The 19494-nt window shown below is 51.0% G+C and overlaps 1 protein-coding gene across 1 annotated transcript in view; it reads left to right on the top strand.

Annotated features, from left to right (window-relative positions):
• The window catches only part of CABIN1 (calcineurin binding protein 1), a 125948-nt gene that overhangs the window by 58361 nt on the left and 48093 nt on the right, over positions 1-19494 (top strand). The window contains exons 20-26 of the mRNA XM_006901429.1: positions 4485-4649; positions 5668-5874; positions 5973-6118; positions 7567-7828; positions 9679-9939; positions 11509-11660; positions 12198-12373. Coding sequence (XP_006901491.1) covers positions 4485-4649; positions 5668-5874; positions 5973-6118; positions 7567-7828; positions 9679-9939; positions 11509-11660; positions 12198-12373 — 1369 coding nt within the window. The remainder of the gene's footprint in view (positions 1-4484; positions 4650-5667; positions 5875-5972; positions 6119-7566; positions 7829-9678; positions 9940-11508; positions 11661-12197; positions 12374-19494) is intronic.

Below are 19494 nucleotides of genomic sequence, written 5' to 3'. Positions count from 1 at the left end.
CCCCCCCCATTTGCTCCTCTCCTTGAAAAGCAAAAGAACATAGATAGGGTTTTTGAAGGCCTGTAATTTCAGAAGTGGATGGCCAATCCTTCTTCCTAGTCTGTCTCAATTTTTAAATATATTTTTCCCCCAGAGATGTCTCAGAAGTCTTGGTACTCCATTTTAAAAGCACACAGAGCACACGTTGACTCTGGTCTGCCTCAGTTTCTTTTTTCTGGATCAGCACAAAGTTGGTTCCTATGAGGTGGAGGTTAAAGATCTCCCAAGTGTCTAGCTTTTCCAAATTGCTGACTCATTCTTTCACCAACAACTCCCCTTTTTCTCAATACTTTTCCTCCTGTCCTTAATCTTCAGCAAGATTTTATTTACATGTGATATTAGTGGTGTTTTTTTTATAATTTCCACTCTGTTGGGTAACCATTTTGGGTGTAGAAACAAATATGGATCTCTTTCAGTCAATTGGCTAGGTCTTCCCTACTTGTTGGCAAGGAACAGACACATCCAGGATTGCATTTGTTCCCTGAAACTCTCCATTCCTTCAATTCCTAGGGCCTTGTTTATTTCCTGTGCCTTCAGTTCTTTCTTTATTACCATTGATTCTTGATGTATTGCTACTGGTTGAAATGTTCATTGTCAGCCAGTTCTTTTTGGTACAGTGACTGTACATTCCTTCCATCTTCTTGTGATAATTTCTGCATCATTCAATATTTTGCCCATAGAATCCTTCGTGTTGCAACTCGAGACTTGAATCTGTTCTTCAGTTCTTTCAGCTTGAGAAATGCTGAGCGTTCTTCCCTTTTGATTGCCTGACTCCAGCTTCTTCCCATTTAATTGTAATTCTTTCTTTTGTCTTCTTGAGCTGCCCATTGAAATCTTCTGTTCAGCTTTCTTCAGCATTCCTACCTATTATTTTGGTTTTTTGAATAGCTATTTTGGTCTTTTTTTCCCTCTGTCTTTGTAATGATTTTGGTTTTATTCATGGATAATATCCTTGATGTGATCTTACAGTTCTTATGGTCTTTGATCATTAGTGTTTAGTGCATCAAATCTGTTCCTTTTTTTTTATTATTCAGTTCAATGAAAGAGACTTTATTGAGGGCCGAGGGCCATAGGGCTCAGAAGAAGGCCACCTGCAAGAGGCAAGGGAGCCAGTGAAGATGGGACTCTTATTTGACCTTTTTCTTGGGGCGCAGTTTGTTGGTGTGCCCACATTTCTTCTTGCGGCAATTGACAACACAGGGATGTGGGTGAGCATAACACTTGCGGCAGATCATCTTGTCGCAGTTATACCTCTGGGCGAGCTGGCGCAAGGAAGGCTCGATAATGCCACCACACAGGCACAGAACCAGATGCAGGGTGGACTCTTCCTGGATGTTGTAGTCTGAGAGTGTAACATCATCCTCTAGCTATTTGCTTACAAATAGCAGACGCTGCTGGTCAGGAGGGATGCCTTCCTTGTCTTGGATTTTGGCTTTGACATTCACGATGCTGTCACTAGGCTCAACCTCAAGAATGATGGTTTGCCATTCAGGGTCTTCACAAAGATCTGCATCTTTGCTTGTGCCACTCAGCTGTCTTGTTGAAGAGAAAGTTAAATCTGTTCTTGAGGTGGTTTTTAAATTCATTTGAGACAGATTCAAGGTCATATTTTTATTCTTGTGGGCTTATTTTACTTTGGAGAAATCCAGCTGGTATTCTGCCACTTTGCCAGATTGGACTATTAGAGCCAGTAATTGTCTTGCTTGGTGTCTCAGGTTTTCTGTATATGGAACCTTGTCGTCAGTACATATGACTTTACTTCATTCTTGCCAATTTGGATGTCTTTTCTTTTCTGGTCTTATTAACTGGTCGAGGACTTACAGTACAGTGATGGGAATGTATTTCAAGGACAACCTTGTTTGATGCCCATTTGAAAGGGGAATTCCTTCGGTCTCTCTCCATTAAGAGTTATCTTGGCATGGTCGTGGTATTATACTGTAGAATTGAAACTAATCCATAACTGACCCTCCAACAGGTTTTCAGAGGCACTTAATCTCATAGGACGAGATTGCTCATCATTTTACTACAGAGTAGCTGGTGGCCTCAAACCATGTGCCTTCAAGATTGCAGTGCAGCTTCTTGCCACTAGGCCACCTATGTGTTGTTGTTGTTATTAATAAACCATTGAGTCTGAAGTGACTCATAGCTGAGCCTCCACTGGGTTTCCAAAGGCAGTACATTACACGAGAGGACTGCCCATTGTTTTTCCATGCAGCAGCTGGTGGGTCTGAGACATGTGCCTTTGGGTTGGCAGGGCAACTTCTTACCACCAAACCCCCAGAACTTCTTTATTATATATAGGAACAAAATATAGCCTAATTCCATTGTTGTTCATTGTTGTTAGATGCCATCGAGTTGAGTATGACTCATAGCAACCCTATGAACAGTAGATCTGAACCCTGTCCTATCCTATGCCATCTTCACACTTCACACAATGGGCACATATTAGAGCCCATTGCAGTAGTCACTGTGTCAGTCCACCTGGTCAAGAGTCTTCCTCTCCTTTTTCAATCCTCTACCTTTCAAAACATCATGTCCTTCTCCAAGGAATAGCCCCTCCTAGCAACATCCCCGAAATATATGAGCAAACACTCCAGTTGCATCCTCTCCAAGATATATTTGTTTCTTCTCTTGGCAGTCCATGAGATGTTAAGTGCTCTTTTCCAGTACCACAGCTCAAAGGCATCGATTCTTCTTCTGTCATTCATTCACGATTCATTGTCCAGCTCTCGGATGCATAGAAAGTGATCAGAAAGGCCATGGTCTGATTCGGACGCAACTTAGTCCACAAACTGACATCATTACTCCTCAGTAATTTGGAGAGGTCCCTAACTGCACACTTTCTCACTGCAATACATCTCCTTATTTCTTGACTGCTGGTACCATGGGTGTTCATTGTGGACCCAAGTACGGTGAAGTTTTTGACAGTTTCAATCTCTTCTCCACCCATCATGATATTGCCTGTCAGTCCAGTGGTAATCATCTTTGTTTCCTTGACATTGAGATGCGTTCCCTATTGAAGGCTGCATTCCTTGATCTTCTGCAGCAAATGCTTCAAGTCCTCACTTTCAGCAGGCAAGGTTGTGTCATCTGCATAACACAGGTTACTGATGAGTCTCTTTCCTCCTTGATGCTACATTCCCCTTCATAGAGTCCAGCCTCTCAAATAATTTGCTCAGCATACAGATTGAGTAGGTATGGAGAGAGATTACAACTCTGCCACACCCCCATCCAAATTCTAAACTGTGTGGTGTTTCCTTGCTCTGTTTGCCTCTTGGTCTTGATACAAGTTTCACATGAGCACAACCAAGTGTTGTTCTTTTCAGTGTCAGCCACAACTTGTTATGATCCACATAATCAAATATATTTGTTTAGTCAATAAAGCACAAATAGGTATTCTTCTGGTATTCCTTACTTTCAGCCAGAATCCATCTGACATTAGTAGTGATATCCCTTGTGCCATGGCCTCTTCTAAGCCTGCTTGAACTTCTGGCAGTTCCTTTTCTATGTACTGTTCTAATTGTTTTTAATCATCTTGTGCAATATTTTGCTTGCATGTGATATTAGTGATATTTGGTAGTTTGCGTATTCTGTTGGATCATCTTTCTTGGGAATGGGAGCAAATAATGAACTTTTTCCAATCGGTTGGCTAGACAGCTGTCCTCCAGATTTCCTGAAATAGACTGGTGAGCACATCCAAGGCTGCATCTGTTAACTGAAACAAGTCATTTGATATCCCATCAATTCCTGGGTCTTTATTTTATGCCAAAGTCTTCAGTGCCGTTTCCACTTCCACTTTATTTGGAGAATAAAAAGGGAAGAACTTGGTCTGCATGTCTCAAACTGAGAGAACTGAAAATTAATTTAAACGTCAAGTTGCACTATTGAAAGATGATATGGGCAATATATTGAATGATCCAGAAAACATTAAAAGAAGATAGAGGCAATACCTGGAGTCAATGAGCCAAAGAACTGATTGATACGGATAAATTTCATACCCTATGAGCAAGAGGTGGAATTGGAATAGCTCGATTACGTACTCTTTTTTTATTAAAAGTACCAAGTTACAGATATCTTCAATTTTTTTATGTGGGTAATTCTTCTAGTTTTCAATCTTGTGTTCTTGTTCATGAATTAGCAAAACATTTTATGCAGAGGGAAAATGGTAAATATTTTCTCCTTTGTGGGCCATAAGATCTTAGTTTAATGGTAGAGTTCTAGTTAATGAGAGAGTGTGCTCCCCTCCTGGGATGATACCATCCTGCCCATCTCTTTTCTCTGTCCATGACTAGAGTGTGTCTCCTCCTGACCTGGCCCGTCCTACCCAGACCTCTCCTCTGCTCATGTCTAGAGCATGTCCTCTCCCGGGACATGGGCGTCCTGCTCAGCCCTCTCTGTCCCAGCACACAGCTATTTTGCCCAGCCCTCTCGTCTGCCTCTGGCAGGTGCGAGTTCTTCGGAAGGAGCTTGCTGCGGCGCCCACCTCAGAAGACACACACCCATACAAGGAGGAGCTGGAGACGGCTTTGGAGCAGTGCTTCTACTGCCTGTACAGCTTCCCTAGCAAGAAGAGCAAGGCCAGGTACCTGGAGGAGCACTCGGCCCCACAGGTGAGGGAGGCAGCTCTGCAGGATGGCTTCATGTCCATCTGTCTGTAGGAGGGAATCAGGGCAGCACTCGCCCTTGGGTGAGGGAAGGAGGTCTGTGGGCTGTCTGTCTGCAGGTGCTCAGACCAGCTAGTCTCCACTCCTGGCAGGAAGAGTAGCAAGAGAACAAGGAACAACAGTCCTTGTGAAAGTGAGCAAATGCTGACCATTTTGTTAGAATGTTTACAGATGCTGTTTGGTTGTTTTCAGTGATGTTTTTCTCCATTTAGATGATAGGAATGAATCCTTTTATTAACTTGACAGTAAATTAGTTTTTTAAAAATAATTAGTTTTTCATTTTCTGTTGTTTTGGTGTTTAAGGTTTTTTTAGGTGTACTAGGGGTTAGTGGTAGAACCTTTACCTTCTCTGTTGGAGACTTGGGTTCATGTTCTATGGGCCAACACCCACCCATCCCTGGGAATTCACTTCCTGTGAGCCAGCACCAACCTGCCATTGGGGTTCACCTTCTGTGGGCCAGCACCTGCCCATCCCTGAGGTTTCACCTCCTGTCAGGCAGCACTAACCCATCCCTGGGGGTTCTCCTCCTGTGTACCCACCTGTCCCTGGGGGTTCCATGTTTCTGGGATCTGAACAGGTTTCATTGGAGCTCCCAGGTTAAGGTAAATAAGAATAAAGGATCCAGGAATCCTCACCCAGTTGTGGGAGTGCTGTGAGAACCAACCCCACAGGTGCTGTTTTGTCCAGCTGTGTGAAAGTTCATGAGCCAAGGACTGACCCGAGGCCAGCGCATGGCAGCCCTTGCTGGCTCTCCAGCATAGAGACCTATCCCTAGGGTACCAGCCCCCAGAGGCACGGCATCCATGTGCCCTGCACACCTTGGGTCACCCAGACCATGGCATTTTTCAGGATCTGAGTCATCTGAACTGTGATTGGCCGCCCACAGTGACGGGGATGCAGTCAGTTCCCAGTGCCCATCCCTGCCCCTATGACCATGATCCAGCTCTTTTGTCTTACCTGCAGGTGGACCTCATATGGGAGGATGCCCTGTTCATGTTCGAGTACTTTAAGCCCAAGACCCTTCCTGAGTTCGACAGCTACAAGACAAGTACTGTGTCTGCTGACCTGGCCAATCTTCTCAAGAGGATCGCCACCATCGTGCCCCACACAGAGAGGCCAGTGCTGAGCCTGGACAAGGTGTCCGCCTACATTGAAGGCACCTCCACCGAGGTGGGCCCAGCTGACAGTGTGGGTACAGGGAGTGGGTTTGGGTCTACAGGGTACCAGTCTCACCCAATGCTTTTTCTTCCCTCCGCACATGCCCGCAGGTGCCCTGCCTCCCAGAGGGAGCTGACCCCTCCCCTCCAGTGGTCAGTGAGCTCTATTACCTCCTGGCAGATTACCACTTCAAAAACAAGGAACAGTCCAAGGCCATCAAGTTCTACATGCATGACATCTGCGTCTGCCCTGACAGGTGAGTGTCGGGGATGCAGGGGAGCCAGAACACAAGCACACCATGTTGCTGCAGGGGCTAAGGGGCTGGAGCACATAGCATTGCTGCTGCAGAGGGCCTGGAACATGCCATATGGCTGCTGTGGGGGTGAGGGGCGGGAGCACATTTCATTGCTGCTGTGGGGGGACTAGAGTACACCACATGGCTGCTGCGGGGAAGGGGTGCTGGAGCTGCCACATGGCTGCTGTGGTGGGAGGGGCTGGAGCACATTGCATTGCTGCTGCAAGGGGGCCTAGACTATGCCGCATGGCTAATGTGAGGAAGGGGGAGCTGGAACATGCCATGTGGCTGCTGTGGGGGTGCTGGAGCATGCCACATGGCTGCTGCAGGAGGTTGGAGCATACCATATTGCTGCAAGGGGACAAGGGAGGGGCGGTTGGACCACGCTGCTGCATTACTCCAGGGGAACTAGGGGGCTGGAGCATGCCACATTGCTGCAGGGGGAATGGGGTGGATGGAGTGTGCCACATTGCTTCAGAGGGACTGAGGGCTGCAGCAGGGCTTTGCAGACTGAATCCCACTGCATCGCTGCAGGAGAGCTGGGGAGCTAAATCATGCTGCCTTGCTGCAAGGGGCCTGGAGGAGCTGAATCATACTGCATTGCTGTAGGGAGCCTGTAGGGGCTGGAGACACTGCAGTGTTGCAGGAGGACTGTATCCTGCTGCATTGCTGCAGGGGGGCTGGGGAACTGGATCCCTTTGTGTTGCTGCAAGGGGACTGGGGCTGGATCCTGCTGCATTCCTGCAGGGGAGCTGGGGGACTGGATCCTGCTGCGTTGCTGCAAGGCGACTGGGAACTGGATCCTGCTGCATTGCTGCAGGGGAACTGGAGCATGCCACATCACTGTAGGGGGTCAGAAAGGCTGGTGCATGCCATATTTCTGCAAGGGGACTGTGGAGGGGTGGGACACACAGCATCACTGTGAGAAGATGGAGAGCAAGGGGAGGCAACTTCTTTTTAGAAGGTTTTGGGGCAGCCTTTGAGACCAGGGGAGGTGTGAGATGCCCTGCTGGGTCCTGGCTGGACTGTTGCCACTGCGCTTGTCCAACAGGGATATCCCTTGGATGACTTTGGGTGACAGACAGAAGAAGGCCAGGGTCCCAGTTATCAGCATATCAGCAGTGATGGGATAGGGAGCCCTCCTAGGTGGTAATGACTTCCTTGGACCAGGTCCTGAGTGCCTGTGAGGTGCTGGACAGTCTTGAACTTATTGTCTGGAGTGTACATGGCAGCCCTCTTCTTGGGCATACATCTTCTAAATTACTCTGCATGCTTGGACTCCAGACTTAGGTACCCCTGGTCCAGTCAGGACTTGGTGTTACTGAGCTGTGAGCTGGCTAAAGTCCTCCCAGCCAGCTGTAGAATCTGCAGGGGCATCGTGTTCTTAGCTGATGTCTCTGTCTCCACAGGTTCGATTCCTGGGCAGGCATGGCGCTGGCCCGGGCCAGCCGCATTCAGGACAAGCTCAACTCCAATGAGTTGAAGAGCGACGGCCCCATATGGAAGCATGCCACACCTGTGCTCAGCTGTTTCCAGCGGGCCCTGGAAATTGACAGCTCCAATCTGTCCCTGTGGATCGAGTACGGCACCATGTCCTATGCCCTGCACTCGTTTGCCTCTCGCCAGCTAAAGCAGTGGAGGGCTGAGCTACCCCCAGAGGTTGTGCAGCAGGTGAGGGGGCAGGTGACAGCTCACTGTACACCCAGGCCAGGAGACACACGCTCAGGTCCTGACTCTTCTAGCCCTACTGCTCAGCTTTCACTTTGAGGGTAGTTGAGAAATGGGGGTGAGTGTTGGCACAGAAATACCAGCTATTTCTCAGTTCCTTCAAGGGGCTAGTTGAGTCCTACATTCTCAGAAGTGAGCTGGGGCTTTGAAGTCCCTCCTATGGGAACGTGGTACAGGTGGGAGCTGCCTATGCTGCGCAGGGGACCCCGGCTGGAGGTGGGTGACATATCCCAGCACTGGTCAGATAGGGCCACAGTGGGACACTCGCTGCATTGCACTGCTGCTCCACCCCCTTGGATAGCACTTGCACTTGAGGGTGGCTTCCCTGATTGTGCCAGCCCCCCAACTCCATGTCCTCTGTCCCTGGTGATGGGTCAGTGACAGGAAGGTGTACCAGGCTATGGTGTCAGTTCTCAGGCTGTGGGAGGAGGCTCTAAGGCCATGGTCAGCTGGTAAAGGGGCCATTTTCCCTTTCCTTCAGCACTGTTGGTGCCTCCAGTAGGGGTGCCTAGATCCCTTTTGGCCCTGTCTGCACGTTTACTTAAAGGAGTACACCCAGGCCATACCACACAACACGTGCCTGGGCTGGGTCGCACTTAGGATGGGGCAGAAGAGGGGGACCTGGACAACTCAGACTTCAGCAGCACAGGTGCTGTAACTGCACCCTCCTGCCCTCAGGACAGGCATGTGGGGAACATAGCTGCTGCCAGGGCCTGGGTATTGCTGTGATTGTGCCCTCCTGCCCTCAAGCCAGGCATCTGGGGACACACTTGCTGACAGGGCCTCGATGGATGGCAGATTTCATAGCTTCCTCTGGATGACCATGAGGCCTCTTGTAGGACTGGGCAGAGCCGCACTCATGGTGTACAGCTCAAGCAGGCATTGCCCACTTCTGAGCGTTTGTTCTGCCCTGTGACGCTCCATGATAACCACCCTCTGGGTGCTGGGCTGCCTTTTCTGTCCTCGGAATGGCCAGTAGTACACAGATGCACATGCTGGCTCTCGGCCAGCACTGCTGACTGGGCAGTGGGACCGGTGCTAAAGGGGACCACGTGGGAGGGGCTGCACCTTGGACAACCCCCATACCTGTACTATCTGAGCCTGGCCATTTCCCTACCACAGCCAGTACCTCCATGCTCTCCTGCTTTCATGGAGCCACAGTTACGAGCACTGTTTGGGGACCTGGAATTCTCACAGCTATGGCGCTGACCCCATGCTTACCTCTTCCTCTCATCTCCCAGCCCCAGAGCTCCAACATGAAAGAGTACATGGGCACTGGCAGCTGCCATCCTGTGCAGAGGGGCAAGGCAAGGGATGGTCAGAGTCAAGGAGCACTGGGTCCTGTGCAGAGGGACAGGCCCAGGATAGTCAAGGTCAAGGAGCACTGGGTCCTTTGCAGAGGGGCAGGCCCAGGGAGGGCTGGGTCCTTAGAGCTGCGCAGGACCCAGCAGCAGACCTTCTGCCCTGGCTGTTTTTGTCCTTCAGACAGCATCTGTGGGAAAGGACGGGGTCTAGGCCCCATGGCCCTCGAGGTGACCCCCGTCTTTGCTGTGGATCAGAGTGTCCCACCTTAGTTCAGGCTGAGGAAGGGCCTGACTGCAGTGAGTGTCTGGCCAGCTGCTCCTCTGTGAGGTAGTGGCTATCTGGCAGTGGTCCCTCAGCTCCCCACCATGCCGAGCCTGGGGTAGTGGCAGCAGCCCTTGTGCGCAGCAGGCATGCATCCGGCCCACTGAGGGGCTGCTAGCACTACAGGGGCAGGTGGGCCTGCATCTGATGTGCCTCTCCCATTGTAGATGGAGGGACGCCGCGACAGCATGCTAGAGACTGCACGGCACTGCTTCACGTCTGCAGCCCGCTGTGAGGGTGATGGCGACGAGGAGGAGTGGCTTATCCACTACATGCTGGGAAAGGTGGCCGAGAAGCAGCAGCAGCCACCCGCTGTCTACCTGCTGCACTACCGCCAGGCCGCCCATTACCTGCACGAGGAGGCTGCCCGCTACCCCAAGAAGATCCACTACCACAACCCCCCTGAGCTGGCCATGGAGGCCTTGGAGGTGAGGTGTGTGGCCCCACTGCACCCCACAGCTGTGTGCTGCCACCGAGAGCTGTGCTTGTCTTCATTTGTCCTTGGGTGAACATGTGTCACCACTGTGCACCCAGCAGCTGTGTGCTGTCACAAGAACTTGTCCTTGTCCATGAGTGGGCTTGTGGTCCCACTGGGTGCCCAACTGCTGTGTGCAGTCACATGAGAGCTCATCTTCAGTTATCCCTGGGGGAGCGTGTGGCTCTGCTGTGTGCCCCACAGCTCTGTGCTGTCACACAGAGCCTTCGTCCTCAGTTCTGGGATGGGCGTGTGTCCCCATTGTGCCCCGTAGCTGTGTGCAGACACACTGAAGGCACATCTTCAGTTTTCCTGGAAAGGCATGTGTCCCCAATAGGCATTGGCACATGGCTCTGTGCTTCACTCAGAAGCAGCTCAGTATCACACACACTCAAGACCCCAGCTTGGTGTGCCTGCACACTAGAGTCACCATCTGTCCCTGTCACCACCGCACAGCTCCCATGAGCTGGCCTGCCTTGCACAGTGGCTTTGGCCTGCTTGTGGCATTCTGAGAATGACATTCCTCCCAACTAGTTAAAACGTAAGGAGCTCTCACTAGAGAGCTTGTACACAGAGAATTGTGCTGCTAATGTAAGGTAATGTAAGGCAGTGCCTCTCTGGCAGTTCAAATCCACCAGTTGCTCTGAGGAGAAAGGGCCAATTTCCTCTAGCGTGACCTGCATATAGGATCAGTTTTGGGAGGGTTCCGATTCAACAGCAGTGAGAGAGGAGGTTTTCACTATTGAGTCAAGCATTCCAAATACTTGACCTGCCATTTCGGTGAGCTTTGTCCCTGCCTCATGTCCATCTGGTGTATGTTGGTGTCTCTGATTCTCCTGCATCCAGAAGGGAATTGCTGGGCCGTGTTTGCTGGGCTTCTCGGGGTGCATTACCTCCATCTGGGGTGGTGTTGAGTGCTACTCTGCCTGGATTACCTAGCAGCCCTCCTTGCTCACCTCTGCACCTTCTCTCGAGAGCCCCCCTGGGGTATTTCGGGGCAGGTTCTGTGCCTTTAAATGGGGTGCCATCTCTTTGAGGGCAAGAGACAAGCTGGGCCTTGACTAACCTGGGTCCTCTCTGGAATTTTTTACCTGTGGGGTTTCCAGCAGCTCCTTTGATGCGTTTGTAAGTTGAGGCATATTCTAAGGGCTCCTGGGATGAAATTGGCGCACCTGGTTTCCCACTGTCCACCCGAACCCAGGTTAGGGCTCCCTGGAGGTGCCATTGACTCTCCCAGTAGAAATGAAGTCACATCCTACCTCAGGGAGGGAGTCCCATCTTGTGAGTGCGGGCCCCGATCCCCCACCATGAGGAGGAGGTGCCAGGAATGGAATGCCTGGGTTCCTTCACTCTCATGGCTTCCCCTCAGGTGCTGTGTGGACAGGGGTCAATATGAGCCGGGTGTAAATAGTCACCTTTCCGTCCAGAGCTCGTAGGCGTCAAGACCAGCCACATGTCCCCCCCAAGATCCACACCCAGGCTGTGTGCTCGGCCAGAGGCTCATACCCAGTTCGTCCCCCAGGTGTACTTCCGGCTACATGCGTCCATTCTGAAGCTTCTGGCGAAGTCGGACTCTGGCGTTGGTGCAGAGGTGCTGGTCAGCTTTATGAAGGAGGCTGCCGAAGGGCCCTTTGCCAGGGGCGAGGAGAAGAATACACCCAAAACTTCTGAAAAGTGAGTGAAAGGGCTACACACACTCACTCCCCAGGGCGGTGCTCAGTTCCGCTTGGGGCAGCAATACCTATGGATGCACCTGGCTCCATCAGGTGCAAAGCTGGTTCGTCTGCCAACAAAGAACTGATGGTTACAGAGACGTTCCAACTGTCCTTTCTGCCACTCAGGCAGGTCTGTAGGGACAGAGTGTCTGGTCCCAAAGAAAGGGTCTGTAGTGACAGGGTTGTTCTGATTGTGCCCTCTGTCCCCACGATGGTGACAAGATGTTCTGACTATCCCCCTCTCTCCCCCCATCCCAGGGAGAAGGTCTGTAGTGACAATGTTCTGGTTATCCCCTCTGTCCCCAGGGTGAAGGTCCATGGTGACAGGGTGTTCTGACTGTCCCCAAGGAGAAGGTCCAAGGTGACAGGGTGTTCTGACTGTCCCCTCTGTCCCTAGGGGTAAGGCCCAAGGTGACAGGGTGTTCTGACTGTTCCCTCTGTCCCTAGGGATAAGGTCCAAGTGACAGGGTGTTCTGACTGTGCCCTCTGTCCCCAGAGAGAAGGCCTGCCTGGTGGATGAGGACTCCCGGTCATCAGCTGGGCCACTGCCGGGCCCTGGAGCCTCCCTCCCCTCCTCCGGTCCAGGTCTGACATCCCCACCTTACACAGCCACTCCGATTGACCACGATTACGTCAAATGTAAAAAATCCCACCAGCAGGCCACGCCGGACGGTACAGTCCCTGTTCTCCCGCCTTCCGGGCGGGCGGCACGCGGCTCCGGGGTGGGGGGCTCCGGTCGAGCAGGCACTTGTTTGCGGGCGGGTGCAGGGTCTTGGGCGACACGGGCAATGTCTCAGCTCATTGATCTCATAGACTTGGTGGTCTGCGCTTCCCTAACATGCACTGTCGCCACCTGCCCACTCACGGGGCTGGGGTGATGGGGTGGCAGGAGGGGGCCATCACTCTCTCAACCTGTGCCTTCCAGCTGCAGGTGGGCATAGACCTGGTCTCTGAGGACCCTTGGAGAGACAGTGTCCTGACACTGCTTCATCACAGCTTGGTCCTTCTCGTGATTACAGGAGGGCACAACCCAGCAGGCATTTGTAGGTGATGGTACACGGACCGTCTATGCGGAGGGGCAGGTGGCGACATCACTCACACTCCACTAACACCCGGAGGTCTGCATGCACCCTCAGTCCTCATCCTCTCCCTTCACTGTGCTCAGCTGGTGACGGTGCTGCCCGGGGACCAGTGGAGGGGACCTGATGGTAGGGACAGGCAGGAGCTCCTCCTCAGGCCTGGAGGAGAGACGTGTGCTGGACACAGGCCATGAGGGATAAAGTGGAAAGGCCCTGGGCAGCTCAGGGTGCCCACTCCCCACAGAGGCCAGGAGGAGGTGCATGGCGCCTCCTGACTGTCCTCTCTGAGCAGAGCAGGGTCCCACCTCCCCACCTGGCTGCAGCTCTGGACAGTGTGAGTGCAGGAGACTGCGTGCGTGTGCATGTGTGTGTGTAACCTGCTACTCTCCCACCTTCTCTAGACATGAGCCTCACTCAGTTTGCAGTGGTGGACACCCTTAAGCCGGAGCCAGGATCTCCAATGCACCCCTCACACAAACATGTACACACCTGCTGAGGTCCTGGATCTGTGCTCTGTTCACAGAGCCTCATCCTCCATGTGGTCACCCTTCACACACAGAGGACAGGGTCAGCATTGCTGTGTGCACTGTCCCTGCTGCCTGTCGCTGTGCTGGCACACATGTGTGACAGCTCGATCCTCAGGCAGCACTGTCCCACACAGCAGCCCCTCTGGAGGACCCTCCAAACAGACTCCAGGATGGTTGAGGTGGCTCTAAAGTGCTGGGTGCTGCTGGCATTTTCAACGTGCTCCCCACCGGTGATGTAGCACTGCTGCCTAGTGTTTCCCAGGGTCCTCACCCTTACCTCTGTAGCAGGCTTGTCTGCAGCAAGACGACAGCTGGCCTTGCCTGGCCATAGCTGTTCGTTAAAGCACTGATGTGTCCTCCTACTAGCCTCCAGCTCCTGGGGAAACAGTGTGCTCTGAGTGAGACCTGCCAATTTTCTGAAGGTCCCCCTACCCACTTCTCTCACTTCCTGTAGCCCAGCCAGGCCAGGCCGGCAGGTCCACCTGCCCTCCTCTCACTTCCTGTAGCCCAGGCATGCTAGTGGGTCCCCCTGCCTACCTATCCTCTTGCCTCCTGGGGCCCAGCTTACCCAGGCTGGTGGGTACCTCTGCCCACCTCTCTTCCTTCCTTAAGCCCAGCCAGGCCAGGTTGATGAGTCCCCCTGCCCACCTCTCCTCCCATTTCCTGAAGCCTAGCCAGGCCTGGTTAAAGGAAACCCTTGTCCACCTATCCTCTTGCCTCCCAAGGCCCAGCCAAACAGACAGGTCCTCCTGCCCACCTCTTCTCTTGCCTCCTGGGGCCCAGCCTGGACAGGCTTGTCAGTTCTTGGGTGCAGAATATGTAACAACACATGTTCACTGGCCCTTGGTCTCAGACCAGTCTTGGGTTCTCTCTGTGGGAAGGAGAATGCCACAGATTCACTTATGCTGCAGCGTGGAAGCCAGCAAGCAGGCTGGGTCTAGTGCAGGTGAGCAGATAGACCTCAAGAGGCCCCATATCTGGTTCTTGTACCTAGCTTGGTCAGTGACTTCTCTGTAAAACATGAATCATTTTCCCTGTGGGACAGTGTGAGGAATAGTAGAAGCACCTGCTTGTCATAACCTCCTCTGAGATATACTCCCACTCCAAAACTGTGGTGCTGGCTGAAGATGAGGTGTAGCAGGCCAGAGAGGCAGCCCCCAGGCTGTCCTCCCAGGCATTGTCCTTCCAAGCTATTGAAGTCCATCCTCCTCTAAGCCCATCCACCTCCCAGTCCATCCTCCTGGCCTGTCCACCTCCTAGTCTGTCCTTCTCGCTGCCTGTCATCATCACAGCCCGTCCTACTCCCAGCCCATCCTCTTCCAAGTTGTCTTCTAGTCTGTCTTCCTCCAGGGCCTGCCCTCTTTCTGGCCCATCCCCTTCCCCAGCCAACCATCCTCCCAGTTTGTCGTCCTCCCAGGCCTTCCCTCTCCCAGCCCATCCACCTTCTGGTCTGTCCTCCTCCCAGCCCATCCTCCTCCCCGAAGGCTGTTAGAGCTGAACCTCTGCTTGGAGCTGGCACCATGTGTCCCAAGATGCTGTTGGGGCCACCTCTCCACTCTGCAGTCCCTTCTCACTCACAAATCTCTTAGAGTCACTGAGGGTTTGGGTATGATTTAGAGCAGTATAGACAGCTTTCAAATTCTGTGTAGGGAATTTAACTTTTGATAACTGCAGCTTGGGAGACTCAGATTCCCACTGAACCACCCACTAGGATGGGAAGCTTCCTCCTACCCTCCCACAGCTCTGGTAAAGAGGTTTTCTGAAATGCCACCCCAGCTTGGTCACAGCCAGCTCTTAAGGAGCAGATAGGACCCATAGATGATTTCCAGACCCTCTAGTTAAACTGAGAGAGAGGGAGAAAGATTGTCTCACAACATCCACCCAGGGAACTGAAGCACTTGGTGAAGGAGGATCACTTGGGGACCTCACATGACTTCCAAGGGCCTCCCTCCCCACGACAGCTGCCCACTCATGTCAGCAGAGCATGTGAAGGTCTGTGTGGTGCGTGTGTGCATATGTGGGTGTATATGTGTGTGTTCAGGCAGCCTGCCAGTAGGACACACTCACACTTACACAGGAGGAAGGCAGCCCTGGGGCTGATGTCCTAGCACCTGGAAGGCCTGTGTTCACTGACAGGTCTCGAGGACTGGTCATAATCCTCACTGTTTACTTGTGCTCTTTATTACCCCAGCACACCAGAACCAAAAATGCTGCCAAGGACAGGCCCATTTTGGGGAACAGCTGGGGCTGAGCCCTTCCAGGGGTCAATTAGCCCTGAGCCAGGACGAGGCAGTGCTGCTCTGGCTCACAGAAGGGCCAAATCTCCTGGCGGGGTGGACACCCTTTCACAAGATTAAAGTCAACCATGGCCTATGGGTGTCGGAGGGGACCAGCAGGGCGGGAGTGGGCTGTAGGCTGTGGGCCAGTGACTTGTCTGCAGCCGATCAGAGAGGGCACAAGACCTCCAAGTTGCACACCAATCTTCTCTCTGCCACCATGCTGCCAGTGTCCTAGGGCAGGTGCAGCCCTCCTCAGTCTGCCACCACGCTGTCATCATGTGTCTACTGTGCTGTGTCCATGTGTGCCCATCCTCACCTCCTCCCACACCCCTCCGCCAGGATTGCCCGTGCTGCCCTAACCCTGATCACTCTGTCCTCCAGGCTGTCTCTTCGTTTGCATTTGTCACGGCTCGCTTACAGGACAGCCCAGACGCATGCTCGGCCGCAGCCCAGCGCCCGGCCTCCCATGATGGGCCCTGCCGAGCCCACAGGCCTGTGGTTTGCAGAGTGTGTCGCTGTGCTTGGCTTCTGCCGACTGCCTGTCCCCTGGGTCCAACTAGCCAGCGTGGCAGAGGCCTCTCCCCACCAGTTGCTGGGACTTTTCTGTATCTGCATTGCTTTGCTCTTGTGTACACACACACAGTGCAGGCTCTGGGCCACCTCATTCTCTTTGTGTGGACAGATGTGATATAAGCACAGAGATGCAGAATCACTGACCTGATATGTGGCTGACTGTGTCCAGGCCATGGAGGAACATTGCCCGGTGATCCCAGCCAGTTGACCTCGCTTCCTGGGGCTAACCAGGAGAGAAGAAAAGCTATGTGTTTCCTTAGAGGAGAAGTACTCAATAAAGCAGGATGCCTGCTAGTCCCCAGGAGGATGGGCTGTCAGTAGAAGGTGAGGTGTCCCCTTTTTGCAGTCTTGAGTTTTAAAGTATCTCCTCCAGTTGTGGCAACCATGGTAGTTTTTAAGTTCTTGCTGTAGGGAACAGAGATGAGGATACTGTGCTCTTGACCACCCAGGCTGGATTGGTGGACCCCTGGGTGTCCCAAGTGCTAGTACAGAGACGAGTGCTGTGAGCAGATGGAAGGGCGCAGGCCAGGCTCTCGGAGCTCAGCGAGTGCGTGCTGGGTGAGCAGTGTGTGCACTGGGTGGTTGGCCTCTGTGGACCCCGCTCATGTTCTCATTTTTGTCAGTGTCACTTCAAAGATGCTCACAGAAGGTGTGGTTCAACCTGCGATTGCAGAAACCTGTCCCACCTTTTCCACTGCGGCTCTGACAGGGATGTGTGTGGCCCGCAGAGCTGAGTTGGTATGGAGCCATTGTGTCAGTTCCAGGAATGGTGTGGAATGGGCCTCTATCAGATGAGGGTGGCTGTGATTTATAAGGGGAAGGGGCTTCTTGCACAGTTACTCAGCTAGTGAGTGGAACAGGAGTTGGTTCCTTATTCATTGAGCCTCACATCTAGGTATGTAGAATTCAAGACAAGACATTTTCATTTTTATACTTCCATGTTTTTCACCACTGTTGGTCTATTGGACATCCCACCATCAAGAAAACAAAAGTCCTTCCCACTGGGCCTATAGGCAGCATCATGATAGATGGAGAAAATGTTGTCAGTTATTTCGTCTTGTTTGGATCCAGTCAACACCATTGGTACCTTTTGGTACCTTTTTGATTTTTGAAATCAAAAGACCTGTTACATTGGGAAAAGTGTTGCCAAGAACCTCTCCAAAATACTATGAAGCAAGGTTATGAGTTTTAAAGACTAAGGTGCATTTGAAAATACTGTATTTTCAGTTATTTGCTGTACATTTGAAAGTTGGACGGCAAATAAGGATGACAAGAAGAATTGCTGAATATTCAGTGGGCTGCCAAAAGAGCAAATATGTCTTGGAGAAAGTACAACCAGGGTGCTCCTTACAGGCAAGAATATTGAAACTGTCTCACTTACTTTGGTCATGTTGTCAGGAGATGACTAGTCTTTGGAAAAAGACACTGTACTTGGAAGGGTTGAGGATCAGTGAAAGAGAAGCAGATTCTCAACAAGGTGAATTGACACAGTGACTGTAACAGTGGATTCAAGTGTGTCAGAGATTGTGAGGATAGTGCAGGATAGGACAGGGGTCCAATCTGTTGTTCCTCATCCGCTCAGCAGCAGCTAACAGCAGCAACATTGCTCAATTTGTTTATACTTCATACTGTTGAGTTTACAAACCCCATCGTTAATTCATCATGACAACTTAAGACATTATTCTGGTACTTCACATAGAGTACAAGAATGTCTGTCTTTTATATTCTAGTCCTATTTATTTATATATATTGTAAAGTTATAAGTCACTGCACTTGCTGCAAAGGATTAAGAACTGCAGTCTTCAATGAGGATTTCATCTCAACATCAAGAAAACAAAGATCCAGACCCCCGCACCCTGCGAACAGGGCGCTGCGAGCCGCGCGGAGTGTGCAGACCGCGGCCTGCTGCCTGCGTGTGCTCTCGGCGTCCCGCGCGCCCTGCCCAGCGCAGCGCTGGGGACCCGGGCCGGGCGCTGTGCGCATACTGCGCAGCAGTCACGTTCTGCTCGCAGTGCGTAAGTTCACAGACAAACATGAATGGGTGACGACAGAAAATGGTGTTGGAACAGTGGGAATCAGCAATTTTGCACAGGAAGCTTTGGGAGATGTTGTTTACTGTAGTCTTCCTGAAGTTGGGACAAAGTTGAACAAACAAGATGAGTTTGGTGCTCTGGAAAGTGTGAAAGCTGCTAGTGAACTCTATTCTCCTTTATCAGGAGAAGTGACAGAGGTTAATGAAGCTCTTTCCGAAAACCCAGGACTTGTTAATAAGTCTTGTTATGAAGATGGTTGGCTGATCAAGATGACACTGAGTAATCCTTCAGAACTTGATGAACTAATGAGTGAAGAAGCCTATGAAAAATACATAAAATCCATTGAAGAGTGAAAACAAAGCCACTAAAAGTAGTCATCTAAAACAACTTACTCCTGCATTGCTGTCCTAAATTAGTAGGGGTTGAATTAAAGCAGCTTTTAGCAAAACATAGTGGAAAACAGAAATGACATGTTGCTGGAAGAAAGTAACTTTATAATGAGTAAAAATAAACCCAATATACACTTTTCTTCACATTACCCTGTGATTTTATAGTTATAATATCCAGAATTTAATAATTTACGTGTGGTAAGAATAGTTCTACATCTTATGGGTTCAAGGATAACAATGATATCTTAAGTCTGATATCATTAGTACCTACTGCTGACATCTGTACCTAGATGTGGGTCAGAATACTTAGCAAACTTTCCACTAGAAATGATAAGTTTTTGTTAGCTGTCCACTGTCAGCTAAAGAACAGTACTGTCTTAATTTTGCCATATACTGCCTTTGCTGGTGCTATTTTTTTTACAATGAAGCAGCAGCCTTGCAGCAAAATAAAAAAATTTAATAAAACATTAAAAAAATTTAATAAAACATTAAAAAAAAAAAAAAGAAAACAAAGATCCTCACCACTGGGCCAGTAGACAACATTATGATGGTGGAGAAAGACTTTAAATTGTCAGTGATACCATCTTGCTTGGATCCACAGTCAATAGCCTTGATACGAGCAGTCAGGAGATTGGGAGACATACTGCACTGGTAAAGTCTGTCAAGGATCTTTCCAAAGTCCAGACAAGCAATGATGTCAGTTTAAAGAGTAAGATGCTCTTGATTCAGGCCACAGTTTTTCCAGTGACCTTGGTGTAATTGAGAAATAGACTGTGAATAAGGGTGACAGGAGAAGTGATGCCTTTGAGCTGTGGTGTTGGAAAAGAGTATTCAATATCCCATGGATCACCACAAGAACTAACAGATAAATCTTAGAGAAAGTGCAGCCAAAGTGCATTCTGGAGGCAAGGAT

Source organism: Elephantulus edwardii, unplaced genomic scaffold (genome assembly GCF_000299155.1).
Source record: "Elephantulus edwardii isolate Elephantulus edwardi_28Jun2011 unplaced genomic scaffold, EleEdw1.0 scaffold00325, whole genome shotgun sequence".
NCBI lineage: Eukaryota > Metazoa > Chordata > Mammalia > Macroscelidea > Macroscelididae > Elephantulus > Elephantulus edwardii.
The sequence above is the reverse complement of the archived record's forward strand: the minus strand, read 5'-3'. Positions and strand labels throughout refer to the sequence as shown.